Below are 20505 nucleotides of genomic sequence, written 5' to 3' on the forward strand. Positions count from 1 at the left end.
TTACATTTCAATTACGTTTATTTAAATTTCAATAGAATTTCTTCCACTAAAAACATCTGCTTATTTCAGAAGTGCATTTTTTCCAAATGCTGAAAAAGATATTTTCAAAGCAAGACACTGAGCAGCCTAAAATCCTGTCCAAGTAGCACCCTCTAGTGTAAACATGCTACTTTTGCAGAAAGGATTTCATACATCTGTACCACATGGATAAAGAAAGAAATTTTACTTTGAGACACAAAAGAAGGAAGTCTAATTCCCCTTCTCTTGTGAAAATCATTCAGGAGATCTTAATGAACAGTCCTGAGAAACTTTCTGTGATTTAGTGATACAAGTGCAATATTATACTAAAGAAACTAAACACAATAAATCTTTTGAGAGTGCATGACAGGCAAATGTTTCTTAACTCCCACAGCCTTGTAAAAATGCAGAATCCAAACACCCAGATATTTTTTTCTGAAACTGAGTCCCCTTGACAACTGTCTCTTGTTGTTAATGAAATATGTTTTGTCTCGTTGTTTCGCTACTTTTCCATTTTCATATATCTTCTTTCTTTTCCTCTGGGTTTCTTTGTTATTGTCTCTTGTTATTTGTGCCATTTTTCACTCTTTTCTTTTTTTAACTGTTTCTCCCTATAATCACAGAATCATTAAGGCTGGAAAAAAGATCTCTATGATCATTGAGTCCAACCATTAACCCATAATGGCTTTGCCTTTCCCTCTAGCTTTGATTTCTGTGTGATTTTCCCGCAGTTGGCCCTCATATGAGATGGTGCATTTCAGGTCTGACAGCAGTTAACACTAAACCATCCATGTCATCATACGGTAATTAATTGTAGATTATAAACGGTAGTGGGCTTTTCCAGCCTTTAATATAAAGAGTGTTTTCAGCAAGGCAGAGTTTTCTTGAGAACCTCCCATATTTTGCAAAGGAAAAATGAGGGAAAAAATAAAATCACACAGTTTGAAATTAATTCTGTACATGTCTGAAAAGGTACCGTATTTTCCCCCAGCAAGCGTACACTTTAAAGGATTTTTCCCCCAGTCGCACTTGCCAAGGCAGAGTAATGACTGAAGCGTTGTGGTAAGATAAAGCACAGTGCCAGGTAAAAATCAGGCTGAAATGGCTAGGGGGTCTTGTATTGTTTTAGTCTGTTTGAGCTGGTTATGAATTTCCTATTCGGGCTACTAGGAGAGAGACTTGTGTTCTGCACATTGCTAATTTAAATCCATGTCACACATTGGGTTACTCACTCATGAAACCTGTCTTATTCCTGACATAAATATATTCCTTTACTGGATAATGTCAGCCTAAGTTTCCTCTGTGATTATCATAGGAGCTGACAAAAACAGTATAATCACCTTTGGCTTGTCACAGAGTACAGATCCCAAATGCTGCCCATCAAAATGTTTCTGATTATGTAATATTTGCAATAGAAAATACAGATTAATACAAACAGCTGTGTTTTGCCAGACTACGGACCAGCCCTTCTATTCATTCTTTGGGGGTGAAATTGCCTTTTCCCAGGCCAAGCCTCTGTCATGCTAGCATATTCAAGAGGATCTGAGGGCACAAAATGTTCCTCATTTCAGAATCGCTGAAAGGATGGATATTATATTCTTGCTGTTCTTCTGTAGTGCAGGATTCCCATATACAGGGGTCCTGGTGGGGGAGCTTGTGAAGAGGGGAATTTCTTACAGTCTCACTTCATCTTAGACATCGCCAAGATGGAGAGTCAGACCTGCACCGTACATCCTCCAGGCTCCACCAGAGGCAAAAACAAGATGGGCTAGGGGAAAGGGATGTCCTCAAGAAGCTCTGAAAGGGCTATATCCTCACCCCTTCCTCATGGTTAAACCTTTTTTCTGAAGTCAAGGGAAAGAATTAATTCTAATGGGACTATAGTCCAGAAATAATGATGCGCACCACTGTGTGCTAGACTATACATTTGCCTCTCCTTCCTGTGGAATCCTATGCAATCATACTATTAAGTATGAAATTAGTATAAGAAGCATGACAAACTCTCCAGCTGATTAGTGGAAGAGTGGATTTTCTGGCAAAGTAAATCTTTTGAAAGTAAATCTACAAAGAATTCCTACAAGGAATACTACACTACTGTATTTTAACGCACTGTATTACCATGCAATAGGTTGAATCTGCTTACAAGGGCAAGAAAGGTGAGCATCGACTTTCACTTCGAGTTATTAAACTGTGAATAAAAGGAAATTACAAGCTGAAAAATATTAATTTTCTCTAAATGACAGGATTACTGAGATTTGTCTGCAAATCAAAGGAATCATCTTGCTCATCTTTCCTTTGGAATCAGAACTGTGAGCACAGTTTCTCAGCAGAAAGAAAGTTTTGGAAATATTTTCAGAGGATTACAGAATGGAGCTACATAGTGGACTACACTGGGATCAGCATTTTTAACTTCAATATTTTACATTTATGATTGTATTGGTATTGTAAGGAAGCCAAATATACACTTTGGCTAGTGTTCTTATTAATAAAAAAGTGCTTCACTCTTACTAAAGTGCTAGTGCAAACATCTATAACTTTCTGAAGATGAAAATACACCCCTGAAAACAGTCAACATGCTTTAAAGCTTTTTGAAGTAGAACTTGGGAAAGTAAAAATGGTTTTTTTGCCATGTTAAAAGGCATATGACTGGCTCCTGTGTCCACATTTTCAATTCTCATGAAAACTGCAAGCCAGCAAAAACTGTTACCCAAGTGCTCTGTATTGTGTTATTGTTACAGAAGAGATTACTTTTCATTAGCTTACTCCTGGCAAGAAGAAATCTTAAACCATATCACGTGGGATGAGGAGACAGTTAAGGGTGTGTTTCATAATTTTTGAATGCAAGAGGCTGGCATAAATTATAATGCTGTTCAGCAGGCAGAGCTGGCTCATTGTTCTGCTGGTTTCACACGGCATTCCTTTCTTTCCCTCTCTTTTTCTTTATGCCTTCAGATTAATAAACTTAATTTCATTTTTTCCATAAGTTGCAAATAGTTTTATTATTTAATAAGAAAAATATAACTCTAACTGAAAATTCCATTGCTATGGTCTGTACTGCTCACTATTACACAGAAAACAGATCTCATTGTCATTTTATAGCACCATTCTTGAAAAAGACTGACTTTCTTTGGCTCTTTGGAATGCTAAAAGGGTAAGTACACTAAATGTCCACTGTTTTTCTGGAAGACAGATGTAACCCCTTGAGAAGATGAGAAACTATGTATTCTGTTTATTTCTAGCAAGGGCCCATTGAGTCTGGATCAAAATGATGAAGAAATTTTTGGTTCTGCAGAGAGCAAAAGGAAAGGACATTTGTCACATGCATGCTACATTGACATTTTAAGCAGTTATACACTCCTCAGAATCTCCACTTTCTTTTTCAGAATATACTTCATAGAAATATTTTTTACAAGACATTTATTTTACAGAATAAGGCATGATTATTTCCCTCTTTTTTAATAATAAAAAGCAGATGACATTATTATGTACACGAACAGTGCAGCTAATGTTTTGGTCAGTCCCCAGGCTGAGCATCATATACTATGCCATGTCATTTGAAAGACAAAAGCAGTGGATGGAATCACATTTGGAAGTGCATCAAGAACAGACGGAGCTGCACTGTATAAATCTCACAGACCTACATGTAAAGCAGAAACCATGTTTAAATTGCAATAATTCTGTAATATTTAAAGGGCTCAAACTGTGCATGACTTTTCTTTCTTTGGGATAGCAGGAGAACTAAAAGACTAAATAGTAATTCTCTCTATTTTCTGCCAGCGACTTTGAGCTCCATGTTAGCTATTTTGTCTTCTGGCATTTTCTTGCATTGATTCTCTACTGCTCCACTAAAGGAATGTTTCTGTTATGTGCTAGTGAAAGCTATGCCTGGTTTCTCTTGAAAAAAATAAAGCCTGTCCTTTCTTACTACTGTACAAGCTGGTTCATAGATTATGAATGAGTGATGAGCCCAGTTTTCTGCCTGGTGTGTGAACAAGTTCTGATGCTGGACCTCGGGCTGCTCCAACTCACATTTATCTGAGAGCAATGCAGGGATGTTTGTTTGCCAGAGTGTCCAATCTTGAAGATTTCTTCAGAAAAATATAATTTGATACAGTATTTTTAGATTCTGCTGCACACTGATGCCATGCTGTTTGCAAATAAGGCACTTGAACATTTTTCTAAAGAGGGACAATTACAAGAGTATTGGTTTGCTTAGCAAGGCAAAGTAAAGACTGGAGGAGGAAACGACCACTGCCTATAAAATAATCAAAGAGGCAAGAAGCATAGCACCAGTGAAGATGGGTATTCATATTCATGCAAGGTAATGAACACTATTTGCATAAAAGCAAAAAGTAAAGTGGTGCCAATATGTATGGATGGACTGGAAATTTGACAAGGTTTATTCACTTGGGCAGTCAGACCTACAGCAGACTCCTAAGGCGAACATTGGAGATGAAAAAACAAGCTGGATTTGTGATTGCATTCAACATGTTTATGGGAAGGGAGTTTGAGATGGTGCCTGGATAGCACATCATGGGGCTCTGCCAATTCCAAATCCACTTATAAAGGTCTGCTAGTGAAATGGTGAAGCGGACAGTGGGAGGAACTGGTGGGCAAGGTTTCATGAGACCCACAGGCTGTAATGTGATGAGAAACACAAGAATCACGAGAAGGAGCTGTGAGTTTCACAGTTGCACTGGGGTAAAAATCCTCTCAATTTACTGAGTCACATTAAAATCATGTTTTCCATTGACATTTCCACGTCACTGCCAGGTGAAAAGTTAATCTTCCAATGAAAAAAGGCTAAGGGCACACTCCTACTGAGCACCTGCAGCAAGATGTGAGGTCAATCAGGGCAGTGTTGCCCTACTTGCCTGTAAAGGAGGTAAAAGCCTTTTCTTTAGAAGAACCCCACAGTTAGTGCCTGGTGGGGCTGTCAGTAAGGAGAAGGAAGGGAAGGGAAGGATGAGAAGACATAGTCTCGAGCTGTGTCAGCGGAGGTTTAGGTTGGACATCAGGAGGAACTTCTTCACTGAAAGCGTGACTAGACATTGGAATGAGCTGCCCAGGGAGGTGGGAGAGTCACTGTCCCCGGAGGTGTTTAATTAAAGACTGGACGTGGCACTTAAGTGTCATCATCTAGTTGACAAGGTGGTGTTCGGTCATAGGTTGGACTCGATGATCTCAAGAGATCTTTTCCAACTTTAATGGATTCTGTGATTCTGTGTGAGTGGGCGGCCATGGCTGGATGCACTGCCTGCACGCCACACAAGAAAACCCTCGGCAGCACGGCCGCAGGCAGGGGTCAGACACAGAACCTGGAGGTGCAACACCCGAATCCAGGCGTGCTCCCAGAACGGGGAAACGGGGAAAGCCCTCCCGGACCACCTCCCAGCCCAGCCGGGCTCGGATCCCCCTGCTCCTCCAAGGCCGCGAATTTCCGCGGCAGGTCGAGGGGGGGGGCGCGCGGGGCCGCCTGCCCTCGGATTGGATGGTGCTCCTGTCAATCAACCCGGCGCGCGCGCACCTCCCCCTTTCCCGTGGTGCCGCGGCGGGCGCTGAAATTCAAATCCCGGGAGCGGTTGGGGCGGAGGTTTGGCTGCATTCGGGCGGTCTCGGAGAGTGGACCCTGCAAGGGTGGCGGCGGCAGCAGCAGCAGCGGCAGCAGCAGCAGCAGCAATAGCAATGGACCCGTTCACCGAGGTGAGGGCACGACCTGACCCGACCCCTGGGTCGTCAGCTATGGAGGGGCCGCACCCGGGCCTTGAGCCGGGGAAGGGGGCCAGTTGTCAGTATCGGGGACAGAGGGCGGAGAAGGGGCTGGTCGGGGTACGCAGGGAAGGCAAGGGAGCTGCTCTGTGCACGGCGCTCTGGGGGCGGAATATTTCCTCTCAGCCTGGCTCCCGGCTGAGCCCTGTCCAGCGCCCCTCGTCCCCGCTCGCGGTACTCCGGGGCTTTGCGGGCGAGTGGCGACCTGCTTTCTCCGCGGCGGGGAGACCCTCTCTGCTCCCCCAGCCCCGTCTGGCTCCTGCTGGTCCCTCCGCTCCTGGAGCCACCCAGGTGTCAGGCCCCTGCCGGGAGAAGACAGAGGGGTGATTCACTCAAGGGTTTGCGGAGGAGAGGACCTTTCCCATCCCGGGCGTTTGCCTTTCGTGCTCATCCGGCAGATAAAACTTTCGGCTGGAGCGGAAGGGACCCTGGGAGCTAGTGGGAGTGGTATTGACACATACTGTGCTGCCGTACCTAAAGGTCGCGTGTCAAGTCTGCCCAAAGCGGCGACCGTCTGAAAAAACTGCGTCTTATTTGGCACTATTGCCATCTGCGATTATGGTCACTCTCATTGGCAGGCACGGTTCCTCTTTTTTGTTAAAAAAAAAAAAAGTAGTTGTCAGTTGTTAGGGTGGACTTGCTGTGTGTGTACTTGAGTTTTACAGAGACAAAATTGTAGCAAAATGAGTGGAGTTGACCAGCTTGAAGCTGTATGAAGGCTGGAGGTTTCTGAAAGATGCTGTGGTATACTTAAGGTGTATTTTATGTGTCAGGGCTGTAAAGTCTTGAAGCCGTCTTGTGACTACTTTGAGAAACCTCCTAGTAAAAACGGCCTTCAATCCACAGCCTGCCTAAACAAAACCCCAATTACTTTAAAAAAAAAATCAGATCAGATACACTGATGAACTACTCTCTTATCTCTACTCTCTTATCCCCTTGTAAACAATCTGTTTATCAAACTGACGTAATTAAAATAATTCGAGCGCCCAGAAAAGGTGACTGCACAGATCTGATTTTAAAAAAAATGAACACAAGATGTTGATCTAAACAGATTTACTAAATGTGTAATGCCAAGGCAGATCTACTCCACCTCCATGAAAAGTTTTGCTAAGTGTAAACATCTAAAACCTCCTTCCTTAATTGGTAGTGAGTGACATGATCCAGCTAGTCTTAAATAAACTTCAAGTCTGGACTACCAAATCAAATTCAAAATGGTTTTGCATGCTGGGAGGTATTCCAACCTCAACACGCCCTTTCTTGTACATAACTGACTTTGAAAAGCTATGACCAATTGTGAGGCTACTCCCCTGAGTAAACTTCATTTTCAAGTATTAGCCAGTATTGCAGAGTGTCTTATCAAGAATGTTTCTGCTGTGGAGAACATTCCACTCTTGTGTAAAGATCTCACCAATATTAGTGTATTAGTATTGAAGTTTAGTAATTTTCCTCAAAAAAAATTTCAGTGAAAAGAAACCTTTTAACCATCTATTTTGAAGTATTTATGTTCTGTGGTTTGTGTTGTTATTTTTTTTAATATAACCTTCCCTTAGCTAAACTGTTTTTAGATAATCTTTGTCTACAAATTATGCTGTGTAACTTTCAGGGAACTGGTGAGGCATTGCAAGTTGATTATGTAAAGCAATATAATTCACAGTCACAGAATATTTGAACCTTAATGGACCAAAGCGTGCTGTTAATTCAGTGTGTGTTGATCACTTTACAGTAGCAAATTTTGGCTGGGTCTCAATCAATTTAAGCTCAAATAAATCTTACTCTAAAATTCAGTGGAATGCTTTCAAATTAGACAGTTCAGAAATAATGTTTCTTTTTATTAATCTTGGAAGAAAAAGCTAATAACCTTCTGAATCTCAACCAAATTATTAATACAGATCACACTGAGGAGATGGTACAGTGGGTAATTTTTCAGGATATTTTGTAATTTGAAGTAGTTATTAACATTCATAGAGCAAAGTATGGTTTCCTAGCATGGAGAATGAGCAAAGAGTGATGCAGTTGTTCAGGGAAAACTTGCAATTATGAGGTTTGAAGTTAACTGTTCATTCAATGTCATGGATAAATTTGCTCCCTTTGCTCTATTCTGCTAGTAAAGCAGGTTTATTAGAACAAATTCTTGTAATCATATATGGGCCCCAAGTATCTTCTCTAGTATTGAATAAATATAAAATATTTAGTAAAATATTGAATAACTGAGATTGTCCATTAACATTTGAAGTGGGAAGGCCTTTTCTGATTTTCAGAAGGTGCTTTTGTAACACGAACAGCGATCCTCTGGCTTTGACTCAGTAGTCCTCAAATTCCTTGATGTATTGAAATAAGTAGTGCTCTCAGGCATATGGTGAGATTCTTGGGGCTATCCTGTGCAGGGCCATGAGTTAAACTTTGATGATCCCTGTGGGTCCCTTCCAGCTCAGGATCTCATGTGATTTTAGCATTCTATGATACTCTGAAACTTTGTCATCAGAACAACTTTGAGAATGTACTTGTAACAAATACCCTGTTGATGAACTCGGAAAGTAAGTTTCAAGCTCTGGAGAGTGGCTTACTCATTGTGTGTCATAGCAGCATTTGAATCATGGCAGTTGCATGGAAAATTTGAGATACAAAAAGCCAATAGGAGCTGGAGTCGAACAACAGAGGCACGCATTCTTGGGAAGTGACATCCTTTTTTTAACAACTGCAACTCTATTTCACTGAACTAACAAAACAGAAAGGAATGTGACTCCATTTGAATAGAACGACAGGAATACTGTTGTGGAAGATATATTCAACATTGTGCAAGAAGAACTGTTAAAAAATATCCTAATGGCTATTTAAATTATGTGGGTATTACGTGCACCTTGTAGCTCTGCCTTTTGTAAGTTGAAATAAGGAAACATGACTTGTGGACGGAACTAAGATGGAACCTGCATTGAAGGCATTTCATATGTCTTTTTGTTTGTTTGTTTTGGTTTTGCTTGATTGGATTGTTGTTGGGGTTTTTTTCCTTTCAAAATCCTCCTCTTCTATGAAAGTTAGAGAAGCTGAGATTTGCTTTCACAAAAAAACTGTTGAGATTGACATTCTGTTTGTCCTGTGTTGCCCTACAATGGAACATTGTTTAAGACTTCAGCCTTAGACAGTTAAAAATGTGAAATGTGTATTTAATTGCTGTGCAACAGGATGGATAATGGCTGGCACAGTTCTCACAATAATTTATGTGCCACCAAACAAGTGCAGTTTATATGCTTCGCTTTAAAGGCCATTAGTTCAATCACACATTTTCTTGTCTCAAACTGAGTTATAATGATTTACGAATGCTGTATTTAAAAAAAATACAAACAAACCACAACATATTTTAAACCTGGATGCTATAAGGAATCACTTTCTACTAGTGTGGAGCATTTACTAAAGCAGCTATATTGTATGGAATATAATCAGAGTACTCAAATTTCCAATGGATAGGGAATGAAAGATAATGTCAGGTACCTTAATTGGTATCTCTATATGTTCTTCTGAATACAGATATCTCAATAAAGAGGTTATTTATCGTAGTATAACTAGTCATAACATCAGTCTATTCTTAAAATTTAAGCTTCAGGCAAAGAAATTCACCTTTTGATTTAGAAGGTGTAATAGCAACAATTTTTTTTAATATTGATAGCCACACATTTAATTTGTTGAATTTTTTTATGATCACTTGACAACGGCTTCACTGCTGTTTATTTTTTTAGAGGGTTAGTGCCAGTCAGATGACTTGACCAGATGCTTTAGCAACCTGTCAAACCCAGATCAAGATTGTCATGTAGTGATGCAGTAAAAAAATATAATTACTTTCAAACCTTTCTGACTACTTCGGACTCTAAATGAACCTCTCTTTAATTTTGCCATTGCTTCTATCTCTTTACCCTGGTTTTCTTTCAAAGCCAAGCTAATGGGAGACACCAGTTGATTTAATGACTGGAAGTTTGGAACCTACTGGCTGGCTTCTGGTATTGTGGATCTTAGTATATGCTATATAGAATGCTACCATTTTTTAATTTGAGTTGTTACTGGTTAACATGCTGCAATGTATAGTAACACGTGATCTACTGACTACTCAGAAACTCCTTGAAAGAACCCGTGCCAGGCGAGAGAACCTGCAGAAGAAAATGGCGGAACGGCCCAAGATGGGAGCAAGACCCACAATGCAGACCAAGAGGGTCAGAGAGCCTTTGGCAGAAACTGGTAACCAGGCTTCTCCTCCCGGTGAAGAAGGTATTTGGCAACAAGTTTAATAAAGGTTGTCTTTTGATGCAAGGCCTATTTTTTTTCCCTAAGGGCAAGTGAGAATCCTGAGTGTATATCTTAAACAGTGATGGATGCAGTTACCTGACCACTAGGACTAACTCATGTTTAGCTTGACTTGAGAGCAGATGCACTAAGGAATTAGTGAGCTATTTAGAAATAATAGCCAAAGATAGTGCCTTGTGCTTAGTAGATCTGGGAAGGGCATTTTTTTGGGAGGCATATCAGGGTATTCAAAAATCATAACTTTATTAACACTTTAGTTTTGTGTTGTCTCTGGAAATATTTTAGATTGCTTGAATAGTAATTTACTTGAATGCTCTGACCTGTACAGTAAAACCTGATACAAAGCCATCACCATCAAAGAGGCTCTGCCCTAATGATATAGAGACTCAAGCTTCTAGTTCAGAGAACGTACAGCCAGTTCTTTCAAGTTCCACAAGCCATGACTCTCCTAAGATGACTTCAGAATTGCATGAAACTGCTTCTAACAGGACTTCATCCGTTCAGCCTCTAAACACCAAGTCGGAAACTCCTGCAGCCCTTTCAGTCAAAACACGTATGCAGAAACTGGCAGAACAGCGGCGCTGCTGGGATAGTGAGGGTATGTTTCACTTGCTAAGCAGTAGTGGTGTCTTTCAGTGTTTGTATTGATGATTGTTTGGTAGTAGAAGATAATTTTGTGTGTGTGAATGCTAATATTTTAATAAAGAATTCTGAGACAGTGCTAGGGAAGGCCTAAAATACTGAAGCTTTGACCACAGCTTAACAGTATAATTTTTTTTCCTCCTACTAGTCTGATGCCTTACTCCTTATAGCAGTGACATAAAACTAGTAAACTGCTTGATTAAAAATGTTTAATTTGATTAGTCTCAATGCCTTCAGGACTAATAGTTAGATTCTGTTGTTGGCTGGAACATCTAACTGTTGATTAAACTCAATACATTGTACAATGCAAAATACGTAAATATATCTCAATATATTTTATTAGCAAAATAAATGTGTTTTTCTTTTTTCCAGATCCCTCTGAATGTGTTTCTCTGTCCCCTCTCCAGTCAAAAGATCTGCCTGTTTCTCCACCTAAGCAGACATCTAATGCCCTGGCAAGTGAAACCCCTATTGGGAGAAGAGGCCGTTTAGCTAACCTTGCTGCTACAATTGGTTCCTGGGAAGATGACCTAAGTCATCCATCTGCAAAGCAAAACAATGCACAAGAACAGCCTGGCACTACTTGTTTATCCAAATTGTCCACTACAAGTGGAGCATCTGCTAGAATCAATAGTAGCAGTGTAAAGCAGGAAGCTGCATCCTGTTCTCAAAGGCTTGTTGAGGCTTCTATTAATAAACCAGCAAACTCAAAGAGAGCGGTGAGTGCCTGATTTGGTTGCTGATTAAAAATTGATATGAGTATTGCAGGGTACAAACATTAACACATAACTGTTTAATCTGAATTTAAAGATTTGGTGTGAGCAATCTTAGTCTATTTACAACTTTCACTTTATTGCCATCCCACATGCTGTTTGTTTAATCGCGGACGTGAAACAGCTTAGAATTCTTTTTGCTGAGATTTAAAGATGAGAGTACTTAAGTGTTTTGTAAAAGTTGGTATCAATATAATTGATTGCTGCTCTTGACCATCAGAAAGGGGCTTTTTACAGAGATACTGGGTTTCACTCTGTAACTTTATGTAGTTGATTGACTGAAATTGTAAATATTGTTGCTGTATGAAGACTCAATCAGAATGATGAAATTAGTAGTACCAGACATGTATTGTTTGGTTTATGGCATTTATGCAATGGCAATATCTGCAGTCTTGTTTAGGGAAACGTGGGAAAATACCTGAAGTAGCTGACAAGAGCACCTGGAATCAAATTCTGAAACAATTTGGAACACTGGATTAAAAAAAAGAGAAAAGCTTAAGACTTGTCTCAGCTTTTTCTTTTGTTGATGGAATAGATATATTAGGTGATAGTAGGCTATGCAGAATGCTTTCATTCTTTTTCCTCTTCAGAGAATAAGAATGTGTCATCTTAACGTTTTTCCTTTTTGTCTTGTTCAGGATCCAAACAATTTTTTAACACAATCCTCAAGATCCACTGCTCCACATTCTAACAAATCTGAAGTACAACTGCTAACAGAGAATCCCTGCAGCCCCAAGAAAACTCAAGAGCATACACAAACAGCAAAATCATCTTTGCCTCAACCAGTTCAGTCCAAAGAAGAGCCAGTCAAAGGAACACATGTGCAACTTGAATCTAAGGGTAAACCCACAACACCAGGTAAGCTGTTTTTCAGCCTCAGTAAATGTTCATTCAAATTAGGTTTATGTGTTCTGTGTTCAAAACTACATGTTAGTTAAGAATTTAAGGTAACATACCAGATAATACCTATTTCCTGCTGTGAATTGATTAAAATTCCAATGAGTTCTGTGGTTATTTTAAGTTGTACAGCTCCCATATATTGCAGGGATATTTTTTTTAGACACAACTTTAGTAATTCTCTAAGAGTAAAATCAGTTTAACTTTTTATACTAACATGTTAATTGAGATTATTCAAAGTTTATTTCAAGTTGTTGAACACTATGTGTATCCTATCAATATAATGTTAAGAGTCTGCATATGTTAAAAGAAATCCCACAGATGCACCAACTTTGCATAGTGTTCTTCTTTCAGTTGATAGCACTAATGTCAAAACAAGTGAGCATCCCCAGTTTTGAATTCAACTGCTTATTGTCTCAGAAACTTGGACTAACTGCTTGAACTCTCCGAAAAGAAAATGTGTGTCTCTAGATATGCTGACAATAAAAGACATGCTCAATAAAATAGGGTGGATGCTGAACAATATGTCTGCCTTATGTATTAGAACACTCATTTTCATGAAAGATACAAGTGAAGTTTGTTATAGAGGAAATATTGAAAAAGCAAACAAGTTTAAATAACTGTATCACATGTGGAGTGTAGTAAGAGAGGGACATCTGTTTGCTCTGATTTGCTGCTTTATTAACTTCAATGTTCTGTCATGATTTGACCTTCAGGCTCAGTTTGTATAAAATATAATGGAGTAAGATGTGTAAAGGAGACAGCTTAATTGCTTCACTGAGAACCTTCATCAGGATGCAAATTGCAGTGATTTCTTTCTGTATTTTTGAGAGTTTCTTTCAAGGTGAAACAATTGTTCTTGTAGGGGGATCAGGAATTAAGCCCTTCCTGGAACGCTTTGGGGAGCGCTGTCAAGAGCGTAGTGCACGCAGCCCTGCTACAAATACTCCTGGGTGCAGAACACCTGTTGTTACCCCAAACACCAGGACAATCCAGGAAAGGCTTCTCAAACAAAATGAAAATTCCTCTACTGCCAGTTTAGCACTTCAGCTTAAGCAGGTATGACTTGTTACATTCGTAGCTTACTTATAAAGGTATGGGGAAGATTCTTAGTGTTCTGCACCTATCTGAGGAATTTGAAATGTTGCAACATCTTAAAGCTGTCACCTTTTCCCCCATTCCCCTTTATTTGCTTAGGAACGTGAGCGAGAACTTGCATGCCTTCGTGGCCGATTTGATAGGGGCAATCTGTGGAGTGCGGAGAAAGGTGACAGTTCAAAGAGGAAACTTCCACAAGCTAAAACGGTAATGTGTTACCTGCATGTATCAAAATATGATAGTCTGAATTGCTTCAATGTGTTCTGAATACAGGGATAGACATGCAAATATAAAAAGTAAAAAACGTATGCTTTGGGGAATGTCCAGGCTGTGCAAGACCACTTGTCAAGTGATTTGTATGTTTATTAAGAAATTATTAGATTTCTTTTTTCCTGTTGTAAAATCAGCTAAGACAAGTGATACTGCTTTGAACCAACTAATTTATTTACTTTTTCATGATATTAAGTGTAGGGGTATTTTTTGTATTCTATAACTTCAAAAGCAGAAGAAAGCTCCTCACACAAACAATATTTAGCAATTCAGCTAAATTTCTTAAATAAATAGGGTACTGGATAGGCAACCTCTTTTTCCTATTTTCCTAGTAGGTGTTCAATGTATGTCTTTCTGGCAAGTGTGTTTTGTTTTTTTTTGTTTGTGTTTTTTTTTTTTTTTGTTACTTTGAACATTATGTCCTGAATGTATTATGTTTTTATTCTTGCCAGGAAAACCAATCTCAGGCTAGTCCAAAACGCCCTCCTAGTTCAGATGCCACTGCTTTTGGATCAACAGACAACACACCAGCAGGTGACAGGCCAGTAAAGTCTCCGAGTGTGGAGTCTTCGGGTAAGAACTGTCACAGTTTGCCTGTTGCTGTTACTGGACGGAAACACTGCGCTTGACCTCCATGAGCAGATAAAGAGGCTCATAGCACTGATGTGCAGAACTGGACCTCTTATTTGTTAACTGATTTAGCTACAACTTTTCATATCATAATAGCACTCTGCACTCCTGTACCACTTGAAAGGTTTGCAAGGCAAGACTGTCTTTTTGTTTTTCAGTGGGTTTACCTGTGTTTTATACTTTCACACAGGTTAAGTGTAGGGAAGTGAATGAGAATTGTCAGTTACAGATTTAATCTATGCTGTATCTGAGAATCCAAATTTCCACAATAATCTAATGAGAAAGAACTCTTGTCAGTATCCCTTTACGATATTAATTCTTATAGTACGAGATGTGAAAAGAACTCTGAGATGCTTGTGATACCCTTTCTGTTGCTTACTGAGTGGAAGAATCTCTAGTTTTCTGCGTAAAAAACATGAACCTAGTTAACACTTCTTCTAGACCTTATGGACAAACAGGCTATTAAATGTGCTTCTAGAAAAACAGGATCACATCCTGCTCTTGGATTGGGTTTGGGTGGGATGGTTTGTTTACTGGTTTTTTTGTTTGCTTTTTTTGAATTTTTCCTTTTTACTCTTGAGTGGCTGCATTCCGCTATGATTTCAGCATTGTTTCTTGAGGTATCAGTTTTCTGATTATAAGATAGAAGTCTAGATGTACAGGTTGTGGAGGATATATACTCTAATGCTTTTTGAAAGCCAGCTAACAGCAACACTTAATATAGTGGTCTTTTTGTTAGTAAAACTTCTAAAATTCAATAATTACAGTTCAAAGGCTAGACATAATCTTCAGTTACTTCTTTTTTTATAAACCACTTAGATGCTTCTAAATCTGAAGAGACTGATAAACCCAGTCCTCCGAAGGTCACTGAGTCAAAGAGCCCTGTGAAAGTGATGTCTGCCTCTGAACTCGAACAACTTGCTGAGAAACCAAAAGGTTTGTATTGAGTAAATGTATATTAATGCACTTAGCTCTCTGTTGCCACTTGTCTAGAACAGTGTTAATATCCTTCAAGTCTGAACAATGAATTCACCATACATACACTGACCCTCATGTGTGTTTTGTAGTGAGGTTTATATAAAACAAGCAACTTCTTTTATCATAATCCTTCTCCCTTGACATTCAAGTCTTCAAGGAACATTAAAAAGCTGATATTTAAGAGTTCATTGGGTAAGGACTGTGGGTCTTGCAGTTAAGTTTCAGATGTATTGAAACTAAAAGGTTGAAATTTGTCTAAGAGGTGCATCTTTTCATTCCCTCTATTGATTAAGCAGCATGTATGAAAATAACATTAAAAAATAATCACAGAAGTGTACTTTCTAGTTCTATAAGAACTGACTATAAGAAATGCTTTTTAATCAAGCTTACTGGAAAAGCAAAAATAGTTTATCTGTTAATATCACTTCACTCTCATTTAAGGGAGAGTTTAGTCTTGATGCTACTAATACGTTTTAAAATGTCACCCTTCAGATGAACTATGCCAAGTTGAAATGAATGTGGATGACGAAATGAATAGCTCAAAAGTGATAAATGAGATTTTTGAAATTCTTCAAGAGGACGGTCCAGACATAGAAAAGCTGAAGAAAGAAATGAGCATGAGCCTGGAAGGTGAAAGTGATGAGGATGAGCAGGAAGAGTCGCTGAATATTTCATCAATGTCTCTGTTAACCCCTTTAGTGGAATCTGTTGGTTCAGAGGTGAGAATTCTTATGAGGTGGAGAAGGACACACAGAGATGTGCAATTTGCTTGTGAGAAGTGACATTTTGTTGTATTAGGATATCTGAACAAATAGAGAATGACATTTTGCTAATGAGAGCATAATGAGGCAAAGTTATTTTCCTCTGAAAACAGTGTAACATATTGGATGCTCTGCTAAACAAATAGTCTTTTTGCTAAATCAACCTATTATTTGTACTGAACTTGCAGTGGTAGACATGCACTCAGTGAAGCGGTTGCTGATGAAGATCTGAAGAGAAGTAATTATGCAACTATACTGGTTTAGAAACTAAGGGTTTCTAAGTTCAATAATCTGTTGGTGTCCTTAAAATAAATAAATAAATTTGCTTCATGTCCTAGGAAATATTTGTAAGATGTCATCTGTTAAATAGTATTAAGCAGCCTCCAAATTTATTGTTTACATGCAAAAAAAGTAAAGGTCAGAGAAAACAGGTAATTAATAATGTGGACAGGTAGTACAACCTTTTCTTTTCCCCAGGCCTTTGCTTCTCCTTGTAAGTCAGCTGGGGAAGGTAGCAGTACCAGTGATGTAAGTCTGAAGTCTGAAAAGTTCCAAAGGACTAAAGTTCCCAGGGCAGAATCTGGAGACAGTATTGGCTCTATGTCAGAAGATCGCAACCTTCCATATAGGTAATAAACACAAACCTCATCCCTGATTCTGTAAGTGTACAAATTAAGACATTGGCTTTTTTGGACGTGTACTTGCTTTAACTATATGTTAAAGGACGTGTACTTGCTTTAACTATGAACAAAGCTTTTTTCCAGGATCTCAGCCTTTGTCAAAGATTGTCTCAGTGTACTCTTTTATGCTGTTTAAACTTAAAATGAGCTGATAGCATGCTTTTTTTTGAAAACCAATTAGACAAGTTGAAAAACATCAATATGCAGTACATATGTATGTGTATTAAAGAAAAAAAGCTTGGCACACCGGTGAAACATTTCATGAGATTTCCTCTTTTAAAAGTGTCGATGCGTACAGATCTCAGAGATTTAAAGAGACTGATCGTCCTTCAATAAAGCAAATCATTGTTCGCAAAGAAGATGTTGCTTCCAAACTGGAAATGAAAAGGAATGGCCCATCTGACCAAGTCAATATCAAAAAAAAAATGCAGGTATTTAATATGCTTCTTAAAATCCTTTTTCTAATCTACTGTTTCCACACTTAATTTCCCCCATGAATTAACATACTGCTTAGAACTGCAAAATTAGATTGTTTAACATAAATATTTAGTGGTAGGGGATGATACTGCATAATTTGAACAGCTGCATCTCTTTGAAGGATCATGTTATAAAGGAGGTCTGGAGAGAACAAGACATTGTTTTGAGAAGGAGACAGAATCTGTATCTTATTGCTGCCTTTGAATTAGGCCAGATTTGTAACTACATACTTTCAGTAGGCAGTATTCTGATCTTTACTAGTGCCTCGTTCACCTACAGTGCTGAATTTCTGGTTAGCTGCTGCTTCCCCCAAATGAAGGGAACACTAGACTGCATGTGTAGCATACAAACATTGGAGTCCTTCACTCCCCACCTTATTTAAATTACCTCTGAGGTCAAAAAAAGTCGTACTGCAATATTCTTTTGCGGAAGTAACTGTAAACTGCAAAATTTTTGTAGCTTACTATTTAAGTGATCTGATCTTTTCTGAAGCATAGCCCCAAAAATGCTAATCTTGAGACATTTCCTTGTTTGAATGTAACACTAAATAACTCTACTGGCTAATTATCTCTTCCACTGGTTTGCCCTAGGAACTGAACAATGAGATCAACATGCAGCAGACAGTGATTTATCAAGCCAGTCAAGCTCTGAACTGCTGTTTTGATGAGGAACATGGAAAAGGGTCACAAGAAGAAGCAGAAGCAGAGAGACTTCTTCTTCTTGCAAGTAGGTTCAATTCTTTGTCATGAACACTTTGTCAAGAACACTCTGGGAGGAACTCTGATAATACACATACTATACATCATTGTAAATATTTATAGTTCTTCACTTAGAAAACAGGAGAGGATATTATCTGTTTCATTTCAGCTTCTTTTGTAGGTGAGAGGACACTCTTGGTACCTTTCTTGCCCCTAATATTCATACTATTCTAGAAGATGCTTAATGTTTGTGTTGCATTTTATATGCTTATGGCAAAAAAAAAATGTTTCAGTACTACTTTTTCCTCTGTTACAATTGTAATTAATTCCTCTTTGCAGCTGAGAAGAGAACTGCTTTATTGGAAGAACTGAATAAACTGAAGAGCGAGGGACCTCATAGTAAAAGAAATAAAGGTGCTTCTACATCCACTGAATTTGCTCCATCCAGGGGATCTGTTTCCATTTCAGAAATGCGTTTACCTCTAAAAGCAGACTTTGTATGTGGTACAGTTCAAAAGCCAGGTAAAGCTATCAACCGAAGGCTTTTAGCCCTTTTCTCTCCCTTCCCTCGTTCTCCCAACATTTATTTCTTGTTCATTCTCCTTGGGGTTTTTTGTCTTCTATGCTGATGTTCTAAGAAATCTAATGACAATGAAAATTTAGCAATTACTTTCAGTTCATCTGCTTTTTGACTAAGTTTTCAATATTTTCCATGGTTGTGTTAGTTGCATCTTTTTATGGCTTGTGAGACTTATGAAACTTATCAGGATGTTTCCAGCCAGTCTTAAAGTTCTTTGTGGTTCTCTGTAATCTGTTGGAGAGGAAGTACAATTTTATATCTCAGGCTGTCTTCTCTCTTGCTGTCTTGGAATTTTTTTGATGGATGCAAGTCTAATACTAAAGATCTTTACAAAAATTCTGACCTTTGTGGCATTGTGAAATGCTCATTAAGCCTCTATTTTTTTCAATCCTGTTAACATTGCAAAATACTTAAGATGATAGAATACTAGTATTTGTAAATTGTTATAATTAATCAAGGTGTCAAAATGTGGATTTGTTTCTTCTTTTGTTCCAGAAGAATATCTAGCAATATCTCACTGTAGGTCTAGAGACCCATCCTGGAATATAGTGAATTTCTGGCATGTGGTTGTTCAAAGAATCTGCAAACCCATAATAACCAGTGCTATTTGATATAATACCACAAAATATGATTGTGTGTGGACAACTTTCTGCTTCTTGCCTCACTAAAACTTAAGGACAAAACTTATTGGACAAACATGTTACTGCTCTTGTTGCAGGAGACAATTCACCTCTGTTATAGGAAAACTTCTCTAAGGGTTACAAAAATATAAGTTTAATTTCTGTCAGTAATTCTCAAAATGAAATTGTCTAAACAAACAACTATGAACTATTTGTCATAAAACCTTTATTTTGGAAGCATAAAATTTGCTGTGCATTGTGCATCAGAAGCTCTATTAATCACTTGCATCTGAAGAGATAATCAAATATAAAGCGTACAAATCAATGTTTATTGGAGTTTACAACAGCTGTTCTGAAAGCTGTGACTTATCCTATACAACAGAGCACTCAAACTGTTTGGGGCGTTTTTGTTGGCTTGTTTTTTGTGGTTTTTTTTTTAATGTAGTCTCACATTGCTGAACATTAGGTAAAGCAAGAGCATTGTGCAATTTGCTGCACAAACTCCGAATTGTCTCCTGACACTCTTTAGATGTGTGTTTGTGGTGATCTTGCTTGTTTTCCTCTTATGTGAAAGGTTAAGGAAATGAATTGCCTGGATAGCCAGTTACTTCATAGGACTGAAAAAAGCATGAGAATGGGCAGTAGCAAGAGCTGATGTGTGCTTGAGCTGACAGACCTAAAGAGTGTAAGGAACTAAGATTAGCTGCTGAATCTGACTGCAAGTTCTTCCTCTCCCTTCTCATGCAAGGGTTAGTGTAGGTCTGGGCTGAGATGCCCCAGACAACAATGTGGTTTTTATGAATCTTATGGAGATGGTCCTACTAGTAAACACAGCATAGAAAAAATTGTTTGAAGACTAAGTTTATAAGTAAGTCTTGACTGTAACCAAGTGTTTAATTGGGGTGAAACAGATGTATTTAATGGTAATTCAGAATTCTGGGACTTTTAGATACTTTGAACTCCTCAGGCTAACAAAACTACCTGCTATGTATTTACAGACTCAGCAAATTACTACTATGTAATAATCCTGAGATCTGGAGCAGAAAACATGGTTGTAACTCCATTAGCAAGCACTGCCAGTTCCCTGAATGGAGATGCTCTTACTTTTACTGCGACATTTACTATGTGAGTATACAGAAATTCTTTTTGAACCAGTTTCAACTGCAATGGTAGAACATGCAAAAAATGTTTAAAATCTTCATACAAAAATGTCATATTCTGCAAACAAATATGGTGAGCTTTTGTGGTGTAGGTAGGTATTTCCTGCTTCAAGAAATAACTGGAATGCACTTCTCTCAGAAGAGCAACCTAGACTTATTCGACA

At 38.6% G+C, this 20505-nt stretch overlaps 1 protein-coding gene across 2 annotated transcripts in view; it reads left to right on the top strand.

Annotated features, from left to right (window-relative positions):
- The first annotated feature begins 5639 nt into the window (after nucleotides 1–5639).
- ANLN (anillin actin binding protein) overlaps nucleotides 5640–20505 on the top strand; it is a 31266-nt gene continuing 16400 nt past the window's right edge. The window contains exons 1-15 of one of the 2 annotated variants that reach the window (XM_027729109.2): nucleotides 5640–5721; nucleotides 9888–10041; nucleotides 10406–10675; nucleotides 11092–11438; nucleotides 12131–12350; nucleotides 13255–13448; nucleotides 13587–13694; nucleotides 14210–14330; nucleotides 15207–15323; nucleotides 15858–16084; nucleotides 16604–16755; nucleotides 17090–17237; nucleotides 17874–18009; nucleotides 18321–18503; nucleotides 20180–20306. In XM_027729109.2, coding sequence (XP_027584910.1) covers nucleotides 5704–5721; nucleotides 9888–10041; nucleotides 10406–10675; nucleotides 11092–11438; nucleotides 12131–12350; nucleotides 13255–13448; nucleotides 13587–13694; nucleotides 14210–14330; nucleotides 15207–15323; nucleotides 15858–16084; nucleotides 16604–16755; nucleotides 17090–17237; nucleotides 17874–18009; nucleotides 18321–18503; nucleotides 20180–20306 — 2522 coding nt within the window. In that variant the 5' untranslated portion in view covers nucleotides 5640–5703. The remainder of the gene's footprint in view (nucleotides 5722–9887; nucleotides 10042–10405; nucleotides 10676–11091; nucleotides 11439–12130; nucleotides 12351–13254; nucleotides 13449–13586; nucleotides 13695–14209; nucleotides 14331–15206; nucleotides 15324–15857; nucleotides 16085–16603; nucleotides 16756–17089; nucleotides 17238–17873; nucleotides 18010–18320; nucleotides 18504–20179; nucleotides 20307–20505) is intronic. The other variant, XM_027729110.2, reaches the window with a different exon arrangement.

The sequence above is a fragment of the Pipra filicauda genome, unplaced genomic scaffold (genome assembly GCF_003945595.2).
Source record: "Pipra filicauda isolate LSUMZ 115617 unplaced genomic scaffold, ASM394559v2 scaffold233_size1220752_pilon, whole genome shotgun sequence".
Classification (NCBI taxonomy): Eukaryota; Metazoa; Chordata; class Aves; order Passeriformes; family Pipridae; genus Pipra; species Pipra filicauda.